This window comes from Camelus ferus, chromosome 25 (genome assembly GCF_009834535.1).
Source record: "Camelus ferus isolate YT-003-E chromosome 25, BCGSAC_Cfer_1.0, whole genome shotgun sequence".
Taxonomy (NCBI): domain Eukaryota; kingdom Metazoa; phylum Chordata; class Mammalia; order Artiodactyla; family Camelidae; genus Camelus; species Camelus ferus.
Genome location: NC_045720.1, coordinates 13213766 through 13231103, shown reverse-complemented (window position 1 = coordinate 13231103; position 17338 = coordinate 13213766). Strand labels below are relative to the sequence as shown.

Below are 17338 nucleotides of genomic sequence, written 5' to 3'. Positions count from 1 at the left end.
ATACATCATTCATGACTCTGAAATGTAGATTCCTTTGCCCCTGTTTTACAAGAGGTTCAGAGACGGTAAGTACTTGCTCAAAGTCACACAGCACATAAACGGAGATGCTGGCTCCTGAGCCAAGGTCAGTCTTACACCAGAGCCTGGGCTTTCTTAGCCCACAAGCCAGCCTCCAGTTAGGAGCCTGTACTGACTGCACCGGGAGGGAAAGGTCAAGCTGGCAGAGATTCAGGGCAGTCAGCCACAGATGTCTCAGAGGAGCTGGCTCCTGTGTTCATTCTAATTCGGGTCTTCAGCCCACAAAGCAAACAGGGCGGAGAGGAATCAGGCCCCTCCTAGAAAGTAAACGGCATCCAACCTGCTGGCCAGGGGCTGACCTGTAGGAGACTGACGAAACAAAGGCTATGGAGCAGAGTGCAGACTGGCCTTTCCCTCCTGAACTGACTGGGGAAGTTAGGACTCTTCTGGGTGAAATGTCGAGAGTATATAAACTAGCACATCGGAGGATAGCCCTGTGGAGGGCTCTTTTTTTTTTTTTTTTTTTTTGCCCCTTCAGATTTATTCTCCAGGCTTGTGCACCTGTTCTGTGTCCCAGGAGGCTGACCTCTGTGGATGCCTGGCCCAGCTCCCTTCCCCCACGGGCGCCCCAGCAGGAGGTCTGAGGGGGAGGAGAGTGAGGTCAGCACCCAGTGGCTGGATGTGTCCTTCAGCTGAAGGGTGGTTGCCCCTTTACATGGGGAAGCCGACTGGATCTGACTTCCTCTCCTTCCAGGTTCTGGTTAACTGTTCTCTCTCCTCACTTTGGGGGGCCCTCCAAGTGGTAACAGCGTGGCTGCCCTGAGCCGCAGGTAGCTCTACGACCCTTTGCGGTTTTCCTACACCCATGCCTTTGTAAAGAGCCCTCAGATCATCCGGTTCTGGATGGGCCATCTGTTATCCACTGGGGCCCTGATGAGGTAGCCGCATTACAAGTGGAGAAATTGCTATAGAGAAAGCAGACGACGTGCAGAAATGGAGCCTGTTGGGGAATCTCTTTCAGTGTGGGCCGGGAGGGGTTCTCAGGGGAGGTGACGTTCAAGCTGGAACGTCGAGGATGAGTGGGTGGGCAGCTCGGGCGGAGGGCTGCCTGTGAAGGAAAACTCCCAGCAGGAGAGAGCTTGTTAGAGGAACTGAAGGAGGCCCGTGGGACCAGAAAGCAGTCAGGCCGGGGCCAGAGGGACAGGTGGGCCAGGAGGAGGAGATGGGAGTCAGGAAGGACAGGGAATCAGAGTCCTGTGTGGACTTTAGATTTATTCTAAGTGCCATGGAAAGCCATTGAGGGGTTTTGAAAAGAAAAACATGATCTCTTCTTTTAAAGAAAGTCACCATGGGTGCTCCTTGAAGAGTGTGTTGGAGAAAACGTAGTATCTCAATGAATGAATGAATGAGTGAATGTCAGGTGTGGAAGAAGCCTTAGCTGCCTTTCTACCTCCAGGTCTGTCTCACCCTTTAGAATGTAAACCCCTAGAGGGAGGGGTCCGTGTTTTATTTACTCCTCCATCCTGCACAGCTGACCTAGCCCAGTTTCTGGCATTTATAAGGTACCCGAGGGCATTCACTGGAAACCTGACTCCATAAACAGTTGTTCTTTCTTGAGGCCCTTGTGGTCAAGTAGGGGAGAAGGCTTAATTTCATCTTCCTGCTTCAAGGAGTCCAGTCAGGCGCTGGCATTCCTTCTGGGTCCTCTGCAGGCTGGTGTGGTCTTTTGTCTCCCGAGTGAGAGGGGTCAGAGCAGACGGTACTCGTTGAGTCATCCTTTCTGTAACTCCTGCACACCTATGAGGCCCTTGTCCATCAGCTCCCGAAGGCATCATTGGCTGTATTATTCCATCTGTCTTCCAACTCGGTACTGTTTTGCTTGGTTTGCTGATTAAAATCAGAGGACCAAAATACGTCAAAGCTGGAAGGCATTTAAGAGCTTATTAAGTTGCCAAGTTTCCCAGCTGAATCCCATGAGCCCGAGGTTCTAAGAAATGGCTTCAGGGATTCCCGAAGAGAGGTGGTGAGGCTGGCAGGAGGGTCCCCGCCCTGCATTCCACCCATGGCACATGGAACACTTGTTTCCTATATTGAGGTTTACTATAAAGTTACATTTATGGAAAGGGACCAGGATCTGATCTCTTTGGGGAATATTATTCAACCTGTGACACCTTGCTACTCAAAATGAGCCCTCAGACAGCAGGAATGGCCTCACCTGGGACATTGCTTATGGAAGTGCAGGATCTTGGGCCCAACTCTCCCACCTACTGTATCAGAATCTGTGTTTTAACAGCTTTCCAGGATATTCTTAAGCAGATAAAACTTTGCTAATGAGGTTCTGAGGGAATAAATTAGTGCTCAAAGTCCAGTGTGGCAAGGTCATGACTTGAAAGCACAATCTGTAAATTCATAATCCATAATCCCACATTCCCAGGCATGTCAACCTACTCTTTTTTTAGGAAACAGATAGAAGATGCATATTTTTTAGTGTGTGTCTGGACTTCCTGTCAATGAGATGTTAAGGTTCACGTGCTCAAGGACTGTCTTCTGGTCTCCTTGTCCTCCTGTGGTGACTGGCATAGTGCTGGACACAGAGTCCAGGCTCAGATGGCCACCATGTGTCATAGTTAATAGACTTTTCCCTTTGTTTGCTTCTCTAGATGGTCAAGGTGAACCACAAGCACTACAGGAGGGGCCTTCTCACCAGGAAGGTTTGGGAGGGGATTTGATTCATGACAATGCTTCCAGCACCCCTGTCCCCTCAGCTCGTCCGGAAAGAAGGTACAGTGTCGCCCCAGGTGTCTGGCTTACTCACGCTTGTTTTTCCTCTGAGATGAGCACAGAGCTTTCATGTAATAAGTGATCAGTACAGATTTGCCATTTTATTAATGAACAGGTACCTTTGAAATCTACCCTTTCCTACCTGCAGTATTTCTTTTAATCCTCAGAGCAGCCCTATATGGTAGAAATTATTATTTCTATTTTTAGATGAGGGAATTAAGGCTAAAGTCACAAAATTGGGGAAAACAAATATTCTGATTCAGGTTGGCCTGACGGCAAAGCCTTGGGCATTTTTACTAGTTTACCCTGTTCTCTACTGGGCTCAGAATCAGCAGAAATGGAACAAAGTCAAATGCATATTGTTAGAAGGCAAGAAAACAAACTCCAGTAGGAACTCAAGCTCAGTTTATTCCCCACCCATTGCTGCTTCCGAGACAACAGGGGTTCTTCATCTCTTTCTATCATTACCCACCTGCAAATGCCCAGGTGTGGCACATCTGTTTTCAATTACTTATGACAGCCCAGATAAATGGAATCTCCTGGAATGTGAAATCTCACTGAGATGGCATTTTGGTTGTTTCTCTCAATTTTCTTTTTTTCAGAAGTAATCGTGAAACTCAGAGTTGCTATAGATACCCGAATTGGCAAAGTGGTCCTCTGGATAGGATCAGACAGCAAATAAGGGAGATCTTTACTTAGACCCGACTCTGCCACTGACTGAGGCATCTCAGTTCTCATTCTGTAACATGAGAAGTAAATGATACTCATAATTATACAATAAGAGTTGACATTTATTCTTGCCAGCACTGGGCTAAAAACCTTTCCCTGCGTTACATCTTTTAATTGTAGCAATCACTTCATGTGGTAAGTACTCTTACTAGCTCCATTTTTAGGATGAGAAAACTGTGTCACGGAGAGGTTGTCCCTTGTCAGTTTATACTCATCTCCTTCAGAGATGGGGAGAGAATATGTGATATACTGTAAATCAAAGCACTTAGGAACACCTGGCAAAATAAAAGCATGGCTTATGGATCTAAGGTAGATTTTTACCTAATGAAGCACGTGTGTTAAACTTTCTTTTAATAGATCAAAACTGTTGACTAAGATCCACGATGGGGAGGTCAGATCCCAAAATTATCAAGTAAGTGATGACCTCTTCCTATCCAGCCTCCCGCAGCTCTTTGGGTGTGAATGAACGGCCAGGTCCGGAGTGCACAGACGCTGCTTTTGTGTTGCAGATTGCCATCACCATCACGGAGGCCCGCCAGCTGGTGGGTGAGAACATCGACCCGGTGGTGATCATCGAGATCGGGGACGAGAAGAAGCAAAGCACAGTGAAAGAAGGAACCAACAGCCCCTTTTACAATGAGGTAAGTCATGGAGCTCACCATTTCCCACAAGGCAGTGCATCTTGGAGATGAATCTATACAAGACATACAATTCAATCTCCTTTCCCTCCCATTGCTGTAGAGTTTTCCAATGCATTGATAGATTGTAATTTACTAAACCAATCAATCTTTCATTGATGGATATTAAATTTTTTTTCAGCCTTTTGATATGACTTAACAATATTTATATGGCATAACTGGGGCAAGGGGTATAGGCATTTAAAATGTGATATAATCAAAATGCTCTCTAAAGAGGTAACAATATATACTGTAAGTAACAGTGTGAAAGAGTTCTTGTTCCCCTTGAAGGCACTTCCAACACTATGAATTGTCAAAAAAAAAATGCAGTAAACTCTTAACTAATTTTTTTATGAGAGTGATAATTGACAAGGAAGGCAAGGAGAAGATGTATAATAAAATCAACAGAAAATTCCCAAATCCCTTTTGAGCTGTTAAGTCCTTTCCTCTTTATCACTCTTGCCTCTGAGCCTTTTAGCGTGAGTTAAAGTGGCAGGTTTCTCCTTCCTGTTCAGCTCCCTACCTCCGTAACATCTTTTGGCGCAGTTGTGATATGAAATAATGTGCATGAAAATGCTTTAAAACTGCAAAATTCTACAGATTTGTTAATGATTATAATTAGTATTCACCTTACGCTTTACAAGTCCTGGATCTAAATGATATTCAATTGGGCCAAGAGTAATCACTGGGAAATCAAGTAAAAATGTAGAAGTTGAATTATAAATCTTTGTTACAGATTTGGACTCTCATTTTTAAGTCCAAAGGCCATCAGAGGTTGAAGGAATAAATTAGTAGAGGCTGGGGAGTACATCCTAGCTAGAAAAACGTATGTGGGCTCAGAGGTCTAGGGAACCTATGTAAGGCATTTGAGTCTGAAACACGCAAAACTCAGCAGAAGGCAATACACATCAAAACTAATTTATTGGTCCAGAGGAACCCATAGCATCTCATATACTAGAGAATAAAGAACTTCAGGTAAGTGAGTTTTGCACATAAAAGAAATTCCGAACACCAAAACTCTTAAAAAGTTTTAACATATATATAAAAACTTCCTGAAATGTTTTACGTAGATTCCTGTTCTCTTAAACAGGAGACACTGAACATATCGTAACTTTTCATTGATGTCAAACAGCTGCCATTTTGAAGGTCTCCTTGGAATATAGTCTATGATGACCTCTTCCAGTTTCCACATTTTGGTTTTTCCATGTTGCCCTTTAAAAGCAGGCTGTCAGTGGCCACTTCTCCCTCTCTTCTTGCTGTCATGTTCATTTCTAACGTCCTGATGTCATTCCTCCATCCTGCGGCTCAAAACCTAAAACAATCCATGAAACAGCTTCCTGGTCTAGCCTCTCCCACCCCCATCAGACTTCAAAACACACAGCAGAGCACTACTCCAGTCTTCTACGTCTTGGGATCATTACTACCTTTGGGAGGGACTCAATAAAGTTCCAATGGTGGAACATCTACCACTTGAACTCCTTTCGTGATACCTTCAGGAGAACTCAACTTTGGTCCCAGACCCAGCAATAACTCGTTAAATGACTCTAAGCATGTTTAAGACATATTTTCATCTTCAGTTTTCTTTATCTATAGAACATGGAGACTGGTCTAAATATTTTCTTCTGCTCTGAAATTCAATCACTTTCTTCAGATGAGAAATCTCCCTTGTTTATAATTTTTTTCCCATTCATTCCATTCTTTCCCTGGCCAATCTCGGACACTTCACAGGTTAAGCTAAAAAATTCTGAGAAAGTCAAATTTTAATCAAAGTTCACTCCAAAGTAAAACTGCACTGAGATACATTTTCCCTCATCATTATTTATAGGCAAATAAATAAATAAATAAATAAATTTTAAATGGACAGTTCAAGGGTTGGCAAGGGTAGGGAGAAATGGCTATCTTCATATGCTGTCAGGGGGAATGTAAAATGATTTATTTCCTTTGGAAAAAATTTCGTGCTATCAAGAATTTACATGCCCGTAAACCATGACCCAGCAATTCCAATTCTCATGTCCATTGTAGAGGAAAACTTTCATATGTTATGCAAAGATATGATTGGTGACATTCTATTTTTTCTATTTGGAAAAAAGTTGAAAACAAATTAAATGACTTTCAATAGGGGGTGGGCCAGTCAATTGATGATACATTTATTTCTATTGAGGACGTTGTAGCGATTGGTTAGAACAATGCAGATCTAAGTCTATTCTAAGAACAGAGTACATGTCAGCCTGGAATTGATGGTTAGAATGAACTTTATGTTTTCTAGTACTTTGTCTTCGACTTCATTGGGCCCCAAGTGCATATTTTTGACAAGATCATCAAAATCTCAGTAAGTATATCATTGGTGGTGGGAGTGAGGGGAGGTGGTAGAGATTCTAGGCTTTGGGAACTTTCTAGGGCAGCTTTGTCTGCTCAGGGATGAATAGATTCAGGAGTGTGAGAGTGGGTTGATGAGTCTGAAACCAGCAGGAGAGAACTTGAAATAAGTGTGGAGTAGTTTGGGAAAGAAAACCTTCCCGAGAAAAACAATGCTTGTTGGGAGGAAGTTGTAAGCTACCAGCAAGCCGTCATGAATTGAATTCTGTAGCTCACTAATGTGGGAATGTGAAATACACATGGGAAATGTAAATGGCATCTTAATGGATTGCCATTTTGAGTTGATTTCTTTCTTTATATAAAAAAAATGCTAGTGTTTCTCTCTTGGGGTGGCATCCACACTAATAATAATAATCAGTCAGACCCTCTTTCCCCTCCTGGTTGATCACTAGTAGAGAAATAGGAACAAGAATCAGGAACAGATTATCAGTCATGCTGGATCAGAAAATGTGTCTTGGAGCAAGTGGTTGCCATTTGGCCTCTGAGTGTAACATCAGGACCTGCCCATGGTGAGCTGGGTCTGCTGTAGACCCATCCTCAGCCCTGCTGGGCAATTTCCTGCCTCCATAGATCAAGTCTGGAGAGCTGGGACAAAGAGAGCTTCTTGGTCTAGCCAGGTGCCTTATCCACTTTGGCCCGCCATGCAGAGGACAGGAATGAGAAGGAAAAGTGCCCATGCTGATGTCCAAGTGAGGGTGGGACAGGCCAACTGGGACCCTTACCAATGTCACACCACTCAGTAAAGGAGCAGAGAGCGGCAGATGGCTGACTGCATCTGCCTCAGCAGTCTGAGAAATCGCTGCTTCTCCCGTGAAGAGGGCAGCGAGGGTGTGTGTGCCCGAAAGTGGCGGGGATGGGTGGGGGGTGAAGGGTAAGTGCTCTCTTCTCAATAAATTCTGAGAGGACAGAATTCCTACTTTATGTGCCAACATAAGACGTGTGGAGAATGAGGAAGTATTTTCAACAGGGACACCAACCCTAATCAGAATTACAACAATGGTAAAACTTGTCTTGAGACTTCCTTGCCTGTCTTTACCACCCACTCAATCTCTACTCTATATATTCCGTGTACACGTATTATCTATAAGTGCTGCAGTAAGGCTTCGGTAATAGTGGAACCGTGATGTTAGCTTTCCTGGGGTACTTGCAGCGTGTGACTCTTGAAGAATGAAAAGTCATCAAGAGCCAAACATTCTTCACATGTGAATTTCAGGCATGGTGACAGGTGGTGCAGGAGGTATTTCAGGACCTGGGACACAGCCCTGGGCGTTGTCCCATTGCATTGCTCAGGCCACCACCTGTTTGTGGGATCGGCTTTGTAACAGGCTCCTAGGAGACTGTCTGAATTGCAGATGAACAGTTACTAGTTAGAGTTTATATGGTATCAGAGACAAGGAGACAAGGGTCATGACTCTGTGGGGCAAATGGATTTTTAGACAGAGGGTCAAAGCTGGTATTGCCTATCTCTGTTCTTCTAACTTGGAAGAAGAGAATACTTTGGTCTCCCCAAATGACCCTTAGAGATAGAGACCAAAGATTTCAAAGCAAAAGCTCCCTTTGAGCGGGGAGGGTTTAATACCAGGTTTCTGCTAGTCCATGAACCAAAAGTCAGCATGTCCAGAAAACATTCAGCTGGGAGAAGGGGAAAGTGCTGTAAGCGGCTGCGATTGGGACAGCCAGGCTGTAGCAAACCCTGGAGGCACCATAGACCATCTTCCCTTGCAGCAGGGCCCTCAGCATTCTGTGTGTGAGATGCCCCAGTGTCCCCATAATCCCATGCTTGACCAGACCAGGGTTGCCTGGCACTCACACTAGGCAGATGATTTGAAGATGCCTCTCATGTTATTCAAAGATTTGTTTGGGGCTCTTGCATCCCATTGTGCCCACGGGGACCGAGACGTCTTTGACCTGAGACAAGAGCTTGAATCAGGCTCGTGTTCTTGCTCAGGGCTTTGGGAAGCGGCATTCGCAATGCAGACATGCAGGGTTTGGGGTGAGTTCTGTGTGCATGGACTTAAATAACTCAAGCCAAGCTGTCCTGACTTCCCCTCAGTTCTCTCACACCCTTGCAAAGTTGGGGCAAGGGAGAGAGAGTGGAAAGGGAGCTGGAAAGGGTTGTCATTTCTTCATTTTTTTTGAAATCAACTGAATTGATTGAATTTATTGTTTCTTATTGCCTCTGCCAAAAGGAGCAGTTTAGAAGCTACAAAAGTCTTCTATCCATCCATCACACAGTCAGTCAGTCAGTCATTCACTGAAAGTTTATTGAATGCTCATTCTGAACAAGACCATGTGGTGGGTAGGAGGATGTAGGAAACTATCCTTGAATCAAGGACCTCATAGAGTTTTATGATTAGAAGGAAGCTCGGAGGCCAGCTAGGCCAACTTGCAGTGGTGTGCAAATCCTTCTCCACCACGTCCACATGGGGTTCTCGGGCACTACTTGATTACATCTAGTGATAGGGAGGTCACTACTTCTAGAAAGCCCATTCTATTGCTGAGAAGTTCTGTTATAAAGTTTCCCCTTAGAGTGAGCTGAAATCTCTCTTCCTGTAACTTGGGGGCCATGCCTGGCTCCCACCCCCTCTTCTAGACAGCAGTATTTCCAAGAGTTCCAGACGCCTGAGTTACCGTTGCCCTTCTTCCACACCCCCAGCTTTCTCTTTTCTGGATTAAAGGTCAAACTACTCCTGGTTCTTCAGCAATTTCTCACATAATGTGGTTTTTGGACTCAGGCCTAGCGCTGCCACTTTCCTTTAGAGCTTCCTCATCTTAATAACATTAGCATTAAAATGTGCTGCTGAAACCAACCAGGCACTCTGCTGACTTCTAATCAGACAAAGTATTGAGGATGACAGCCGCCTCTGTCCTGACTACCGTACATGGCCAGAACCTTTCAAGGCAGTAGATGATGAGTTCTCTGAGAAAGCTGTGAGCCAAGTTGTGGGAGAAAGGGAGCACTTTCAGCTATGGATGATCAGGGAGGGCTGCTTGGAGGAGGAGGTATTTGCTTAGGCATTGAAGGATGGGGAATTTCAACAGGCAGAGATGTGTGTTGAAGGATGGTCTGCACTAGAGTTCATTTTGGCTAAAAACAAAACAAAACGAAAGCCAACATTTTAAACAGTGAGATTTGTTGGGCATCATTCAATAGAGAGTTAGCTGACATCCTGCTAGGAGGGTGAGAAGCAGGTGAGATACGTTTGGACACCCGTTACAGCCAGCCCTGAGGTTTGATGTGCAAATGTCATTGTGCAAACATCATAGATAAGAGTGAAGGCCAGGCAAGGCTCAAAGCCTAGTATCCTCTTTGATGGGTCATGAACCCATTTCACAGACTCATCCTCAAAGAGAAATCTAGTGCCTTCAGACTCATACTCCATCTCTCCTCAGGTCTTTCACCACAAGCTGATAGGAAGCATACTGATCGGCTCCTTCAAAGTAGACCTGGGGACCGTGTACAACCAACCTGGTGAGAAAGCCTTGCCTCCCAATCTCTCTCTCTCTCTCACTCTTCTCAGGTTTACCACCCCTGGAGTTCAACTCATTTATTCATTCACCCATTTAACCATTCACTCGGTAACACTGAGCACCAGTATTACAGAGTTGAGCATGACATGGCTCTTTTCTTCGAAGCCTACAATCTAATGATAAAACTATCTCATGTGCCCATACTTCTGAGCAGTTGTTAAAAGTTTTTACAAATTCTGACTAATTGGCTGCTGGGAGATACAAAGAGGAAAGGGGGAAGGGTGTAGAAGTGAAGGATATGGACTCTGGAGCCAGAGTTCCTGGTTTCACATTCTACTCCACTCTTTCCTAGCTGTGCAACCTGGGGTTAATGACATGAGTTCTCTGTGCTTCAGCTTCTTCGTCTGTAAACATGGAGACGGAAGAGTATTTCCATTTTACAGTTGTTGGACGATTGAGTGAATAAATGTACATAAAGAGCCTGGTATAGAACCTAGCACAGAATGATGACTATGGCATGCCATATATGGGTTTTCTATAATAATTATTATTATTCTAGATTTATCAGAGAAGCTGGATAGTTGGTCCAAAGTCAAGAGCTAATAAGTAATGGAGCCCACAATAAACATAGCTCTTCTCGTGAAAGGCCATTCCAACATGACCCCAGGGGGGCCAGGCAGCGGACATAACTGTGTGCAGTGGGCTGGGTTCATTACTGTCAGGGCTGCTGGGGGCTGTGGGAAATGGGGCGTCACAACCCACATGGAAGGACTAGTGTCTACTTAGCTCCTTTACCACCTGCTGTCATCTGAAAATGTGCCTTCTGTATTGCCAGATCTCACATGTTTGTTTTAAAGATAAGCCTGAAGTCTAGATTTTGTAAGAGATTCTGATGTTTGGACTCATCATGCAGGACAAACAAAAAGATCCTTGAGTGGTATTTATGGGCTTGTGACGTCACACATGACTTCTACACTCCGACGATGTCCTCCCGTCCAGTCAGAGCTGGACTCTTGTCTAGGCAATTTCCACTGGGATGAAGGCAACCCAAATCCCTGTGGCAGGTTGGAGAAAAAGATGAAGTGGGATGGAAGCCGAGGAGTGGAAGGAAGAGAGGGAGGCAGCCTGAGACTTGGAAATAACCGCCATGACTAGTCCCTCAGGAAGGATAAAGTGAGGGAAGCTTTGGACTGGGAGAGAAGTGGGTGGAGCGTCTGGGTCCATGTGCAGGACATCTGAGCTGTCAGGATGTCTTACAGGTCACCAGTTCTGTGACAAGTGGGCCTTGCTCACGGACCCTGGCGACATCAGGACTGGCGCGAAGGGGTACCTGAAGTGCGACATCAGTATGACTGGGAAAGGCGACGTCTTAAAGACCAGCCCCAAGACCTTCGATGCCGAGGAGCAAGTAGAAAAGTGAGACAGGTCCATCTAGGACCATGGGAGAGAGATGGCGGGTCCCGATTTCCACGTCTGTTTCCTCCTCTTTTCCTTACGGGTCCGTGAGAACTGCCAAGTTCAAGTTCTGTCCACCTGGGACTCCGCTCTATCAGAGGCGCCATGATATGTCTTATCGAAGGTGTCACTATGCTTGGGGCCATCAGCTCCTAGGACAAGAACAGCCTGTCTTCCTATAGTAACTCATAATGGATAAGCTTTTCCTGAGCTTATTCTATTGATCTGAATTTAGCTGATTTTCCTTGGAAGGAAGAATAATTTCAACCACTGGCTTGTGACCTGGGAAGACTTAATGCACCTCTTTTAAGTGTTTATTGTATAATTCCGGGACCTGAATGAGTTTGCCTTCCCTCTGTTCATACCCTGAGCTGTCATTTACACCAGGAAGAAAACTCATTTTCGAGATGAATCTTAATCTTTTTAGATTTTTCTCCTGTATCAGGATCCTTCCTTCTGCCTCCAAATGGCTTCTACCTTTTCTCTCTATTCTTTCAAGTGGGAGAGCTTTTTAAACTTTTTAATTTTGTCTCCCTAAAGGAACCTTTTGATTCCCCAAGGGTTTCCGTCAGAGAGACCCTGGGCCAGATTCTATGTGAGACTGTTCAAAGCAGAAGGGTTGCCCAAAATGAACTCCAGCATCATGGCGAACGTCACCAAAGCATTTGTGGGTGACAGTAAGGACCTCGTGGATCCCTTTGTGGAGGTCTCTTTTGCTGGGCAGACGGTGAGAAACCATTTTCTCTAATCCTAGAAGGCTTGGACCAGAACCCTGCTCCTGGACCAGGACACAGCTGGTCAAGTGACATGAAGTTAAAATCAAAATTAGGAAGCACCTTGAGAGAGAAAGCATGTCACTAAAAAGGCCTTGCATCGTGTGGCAGGAAAGTAGGGGAAGGTCACCTACTCCCTCGCCATTGGAGCTCACAGAGAGAAGCTGGGGGAGGTCATGGTTCAGGACCCAGGCAGACAGGCCTCCTTCCTCACCTCTGGCTACTTCTCTGAACTGTTGCCCAGTTCTCAGTCCCCAAAGAATTGCCACCTCCCTTTTAATCTGCTCCACAATCTACCCAGGTAGTCCTTGTCCTACATAAGCCTGGGCATTCCTGTCCCCAGCTGTTCCCTGCTCAAGAGCCATTGGAAGTGCCAGCGCCTGGGCATGTGGTCAGAGCTTAATCCTGGTTGGCCTGACTTGGAAGCTTCAGCTGACACACATTGTTTCTGCCCTTAAAATACATTTTTACTCTGACCCCTTCCCGTGGCATGGTGAACATTGGACTATTTCAGACTTGGACCCCTCTGGCCGTCATATAGGACATCACCTCCATTTTACAATGTGGAAATTGAGGTCCGGATTGGGGAAGGGATTTGCACCAGGTCCTACTTTTATAAAGCGTGGACTCAGGGTCCAGCTGTATCTGTTCCATTCCTGGAGATGCAAGGAGCAAGCCCTTCATAATACGGGTGTGAATTTCACCCCGACCCCAGTATGATGATAACTTCCTGAGAGCAGGACCTGTGACTATTCACCTTTCCCCTGATGCCCCACACAGTGTCTGGAGCAGAGTAGGACAGTTCATGGGGTGTAACTGAGTTTCATGGGTGTCAGGTGGAAGCAGGCTCATTATTTTTGGCCACTCACTGCATATTTCCATGAAGAGTCTTCCTGAGTCACTCGAGGGCCTCTTCTGTTTCGATGGCTCACATCTCCTGGCTTTGTTTGTAGGGGCGAACCACCGTGCAGAAGAGTTGTGCCAATCCCGTGTGGCATGAACAGGTGGTCTTCAAGGAAATGTTCCCTCCCTTGTGTCGGAGGGTAAAAATCCAGGTGTGGGATGAAGGCAGCATGAATGACATTGTGCTGGCAACCCATTTCATTGAGCTTAAGAAAATCTCCAATGAACAGGATGGAGATAGAGGTAAGGCCTTACATGTCTGATTTGGAGATAGGGTCTCAAAATGATTGACTCAGGGTCCTCATCTTTAAAACAAGAGAATTGGAGCAGGCAGTGTGTTAGGCACCTTCCACCTTCTGTGTGCTCTGTGGCTTGGGTTGGTTCAGGGCAGCAGACAGAGCTGAGCTCTGGGAACCAGGAGGCTTGGTCCCCATCCCAGGTCTTCCAGGAATATTGCTGTGTGTCCTCAAGGAAGTCACTCTTGGGCCTTAGATTTCTTAACTGAAAAATGAAGAATTTAGATTAGATAAGAGGTTGGCAAAATGGTCCATGGGTCACATCTGGACTACCACGTATTTTTGTATGAGCCATAAGCTAAGAACAGTTTTTACATGTTTAACTGGTCCAAAAAATTTTGTGCCCCCAGCTCCCTGATGCAGGGAGATGCTGCTGACAGTGTTCTCAGAGAGCCAGGGAGGAACAAAAGGGTCCCAGCTAATCTTCTGAGTCGATCAAAAGAGCTTCTACCCAGGATAAAACTCTTTATTTGCAAAATCTAAATGAATAAGTGATAATTCTCTAAATATCCCAACATACTCTCCCTCCTATAAATCCCAAGGCAATCTTTCTCTGCACTAAAAATTGGCATTAAAGAGTTTTGCAAATATACATTCATTAGTGTATATATTTGGAATTTTTGTGTGTGAGTTTGTGTGTGTGTGTGTATACACACATACACATTATACTGCAGGCTTGGCTTAAGCAGAGAACAAAATTTACACATTTTTTTTTTGTGCCCTGCACAGAGTTACACCATAGAAAGACCTCAATAATTATCTACTGTTAAACTCTTCATGTTTGTAGAAAGGTTTGTCATAGGATTGCTTTATGCAGAAAGCACACTCTGCCCACCTACTGGATTTCTCAGCTAGACACAGACAGGTTTTATTCTCAATTTTTCAGAAACATCTTGATGGTGTTCAGGGAGGTGAAAGGAAGAAACGTTTCGGCATAAAACTATTGATAACAGTAAGACATATGGAAGCTTTTCCTTGTCCCCAGTGGGGGAATTATTAAGTAAATTATGATACATATACTTCTCAAGAGTAATGGCTGATATTCTTGAGCACTTCCTAAAGGCTTGTGTGAAGCACTTAATAGATATTATGTCTTTTAATCCTGATAGGTGAGATAGGTACTCATAGCATCTCCATTTTACAGATGAGGAGACTGAGGCAGAGGGAGGTTTAAAAACCTGCCCAAGGTTACACGGCTCAAAAATGGCAGAGCTGAGAGTTGAGATTTGAACCCAGACAGTTAAGCTTTGGGACTGCCAGGCCATACTGCCTGTCAAAATGGAACATTCTGTTGCCAAAGAGATGTTTGCATGGACACTGTATGTTTTCCCAGATGTTGTATATTAAGAAAGGAAAACACTTAAGCTAATAGTAAGTTAAGATCACCAGGTCTTTTTAGTTCTAGGTTTAGAACATATCTCAGAATGTTTACTTCTCAATCTCTGCTGCCATCACCCTGATCCAAGCCACCCATGTCTTCAGTTTTGAAGGTGAAGTGGTCCTTGACCCAGTTTGCTCACAGGCATTCTTAAAACCCATCACATAGCAGCCAGAATGATCTTAAAAACAAGCATCTGATTAGGTCACATCTTTGCTTAAACCTAGGATAAAGACCAAAACTCCTTATCAAGGCTCTCAAGACCCACTCACCTTCCCAAACTCTTCTCACCCAGCTTACTCTGTGGACTCCAGCCTCACTGCCTTTCTCTTCCAATTCCTTCTGTCCCTAAGCTCCTTTCCGACTGCCACATGCTGTTCCCTCTGCCAAGAACTCCGTCTCCTCTCTCTCTGCCTAACTCTGTCCACACCCCCATCAGCCTGTTTTCAGTCCTTGCAGGACAAGATATAGCTCCTTCCTAGCATGTGTAATGTAAATACTTATTTGTCTAATGTTTGTACCTGCTTTATTCTCCACTGGGCTCTATTTAGGGTCCAGCATGACACCTGGCATTGGTGAGGATTCAATAAACATTTGATGAATGAATGAAGAGACAAGGATACATGTCAGCATTCATAGTATTAAAACAATTGTGGACAAGTGTAAACATACACGTGGAAGAAGGACTAGAAAGGAATATAGCAAAATGGCAGTTGGGGTTATCTTTTGGTGATGGGATATCCTGTAAATATTTTCTCTTGTCTTTTCTATATATTTCATTCTTCTAAATGAGTGTGCACAGCTTTTTCACAAAGCAGAAAATAACCAACTTGAAAGCATAACCAGATAACTAAAATTTGGGCTCTTTCCAGGCTTTCTACCCACATTTGGACCTGCCTGGATTAACCTGTATGGGTCTCCCAGAAACCAAAGTCTGATGGATGACTACCAGGAATTGAACGAAGGCTTCGGAGAAGGCGTGTCATTCAGGGGCAGAATCTTGGTAGAAATTGCTGTGGAAATCCTCTCTGGAGGGGCGCAAGAGTCTAAATTCTCCAAGACATTCAAGGAGCTCAAGTTGTCTTCAAAGGACAAGGACTCCAAACCTTCCAAAGGCGCAAGTAAAGACAAGGGTGACAAAACTGATGATGGGAAACACCAGCAGGCTTCGGACAAAACCAACTCAACAGAGGTCGAGGTGGAGTCTTTCGATGTGCCCCCAGAGGTAGGTCTGAGCACTGCTCCACCGCACCTGTGAGCTGAGCCCGGAGCCCAGACAGCACCTGCCATGGGCCCCCAAAGACCCGCACTGGTCTCACTCGCCCTGCAAAATGTGTGTTGCTTCAGCCCTGATTTCCGGGGCTGGTCCTCTGTCTCTCCCTGTGCACATCATAGCCATCTGCTCATGATAAATTCCTTCCACGTCCCCTCAGACACGGATTCCCATGGAAACCAAAGTTAAAGAGAAATAAAACTGTTCCAGGGGAGCTGGTGGGAGTGGGTGGTGGGGTGATGGACTGAACTAGTATCTGTGGCCTAATTGTGTTTAGCTTTGTCAGCTTAGCTTATGCTCTGAATGCGAGCTAATGTGGGATGAGGGATGAAGAGGAGGAAGAGAGGGTGACAAGCTGGGATCCAAGAAATGGACACACCTACTCCCCTCCCCACGCCTGCGGGGAAACCAGCTGGAGGGAGCGCTTATCTTTGTTTGTGACTCAATGTAAATCCCAGCAGCATTTTTGCAGCCCGGGTCTGTGTTATGGGAGGGAGGTCTGGGGCTCCGAGAAGGATACAAATCATGAATATCCTCTCCTGCTTTGTTCAGCGATAGTACTTTGTAGCTGCAAATGAAGGAACTTTATGTCTTGTTGGTAGCACAGGTGGGTGGATTTTAGCCTGGATGAATCTGCCTCTGGGAGTGTGTTTCTCAGGTCAACCAGATAATCATTTCAGACGGTTAAGGGAGGTAATGACCCATCTCCCAGAGTTGTCCTGTTCCTAGTACAGACTAGATAGACCGAAGGATTTTGTGTGCAGGTCACCTTGGAGAGCCACTTATTTTTACTGCTGAGATCTAATAAATCCTAAGAAACAGTGTCAGGGAGAGCTTATGGCACAAGTTTGGAAATCTTGGGGATTGGTCCTATTCATGGCGCTGGTACTGACACCTCTGGTGTTTCAGTTTACTTGTCCACAAAGTGGGGTGGAAATAGTCCCTTTGTCATCGGCACCTCCTGGGGGTGAATGTGGGAGTGGCGGTCACACGGTCAGTGGAATTCTGAGCACGTCCAGTGGGAAGCAGGCAATGTATTTGTTGTTGCCATTGTTACTGGCATTTCTGTGGTTTGCTCCTCCCACCACCAGTGGGCAGCTGCTCAGAGCTCTCCACCCTACTTGACTTCTTTTGGACTCTGCTGGAAATTGTGGGTAGCTTAGTAGCCACCTAGCCTGATAGCGCCCCCTATCTGTCCCTGCGGAGAC

The 17338-nt window shown here is 45.3% G+C and overlaps 1 protein-coding gene across 1 annotated transcript in view; it reads left to right on the top strand.

Moving 5' to 3' along the window:
* Positions 1–17338, top strand: part of FER1L6 (fer-1 like family member 6) — a 122025-nt gene that overhangs the window by 26820 nt on the left and 77867 nt on the right. Inside the window, exons 4-12 of the mRNA XM_006179730.3 lie at positions 2679–2799; positions 3886–3940; positions 4038–4169; positions 6472–6534; positions 9975–10053; positions 11312–11468; positions 12048–12234; positions 13234–13426; positions 15730–16082. Of these exons, the coding sequence (XP_006179792.2) occupies positions 2679–2799; positions 3886–3940; positions 4038–4169; positions 6472–6534; positions 9975–10053; positions 11312–11468; positions 12048–12234; positions 13234–13426; positions 15730–16082 (1340 nt within the window). The remainder of the gene's footprint in view (positions 1–2678; positions 2800–3885; positions 3941–4037; positions 4170–6471; positions 6535–9974; positions 10054–11311; positions 11469–12047; positions 12235–13233; positions 13427–15729; positions 16083–17338) is intronic.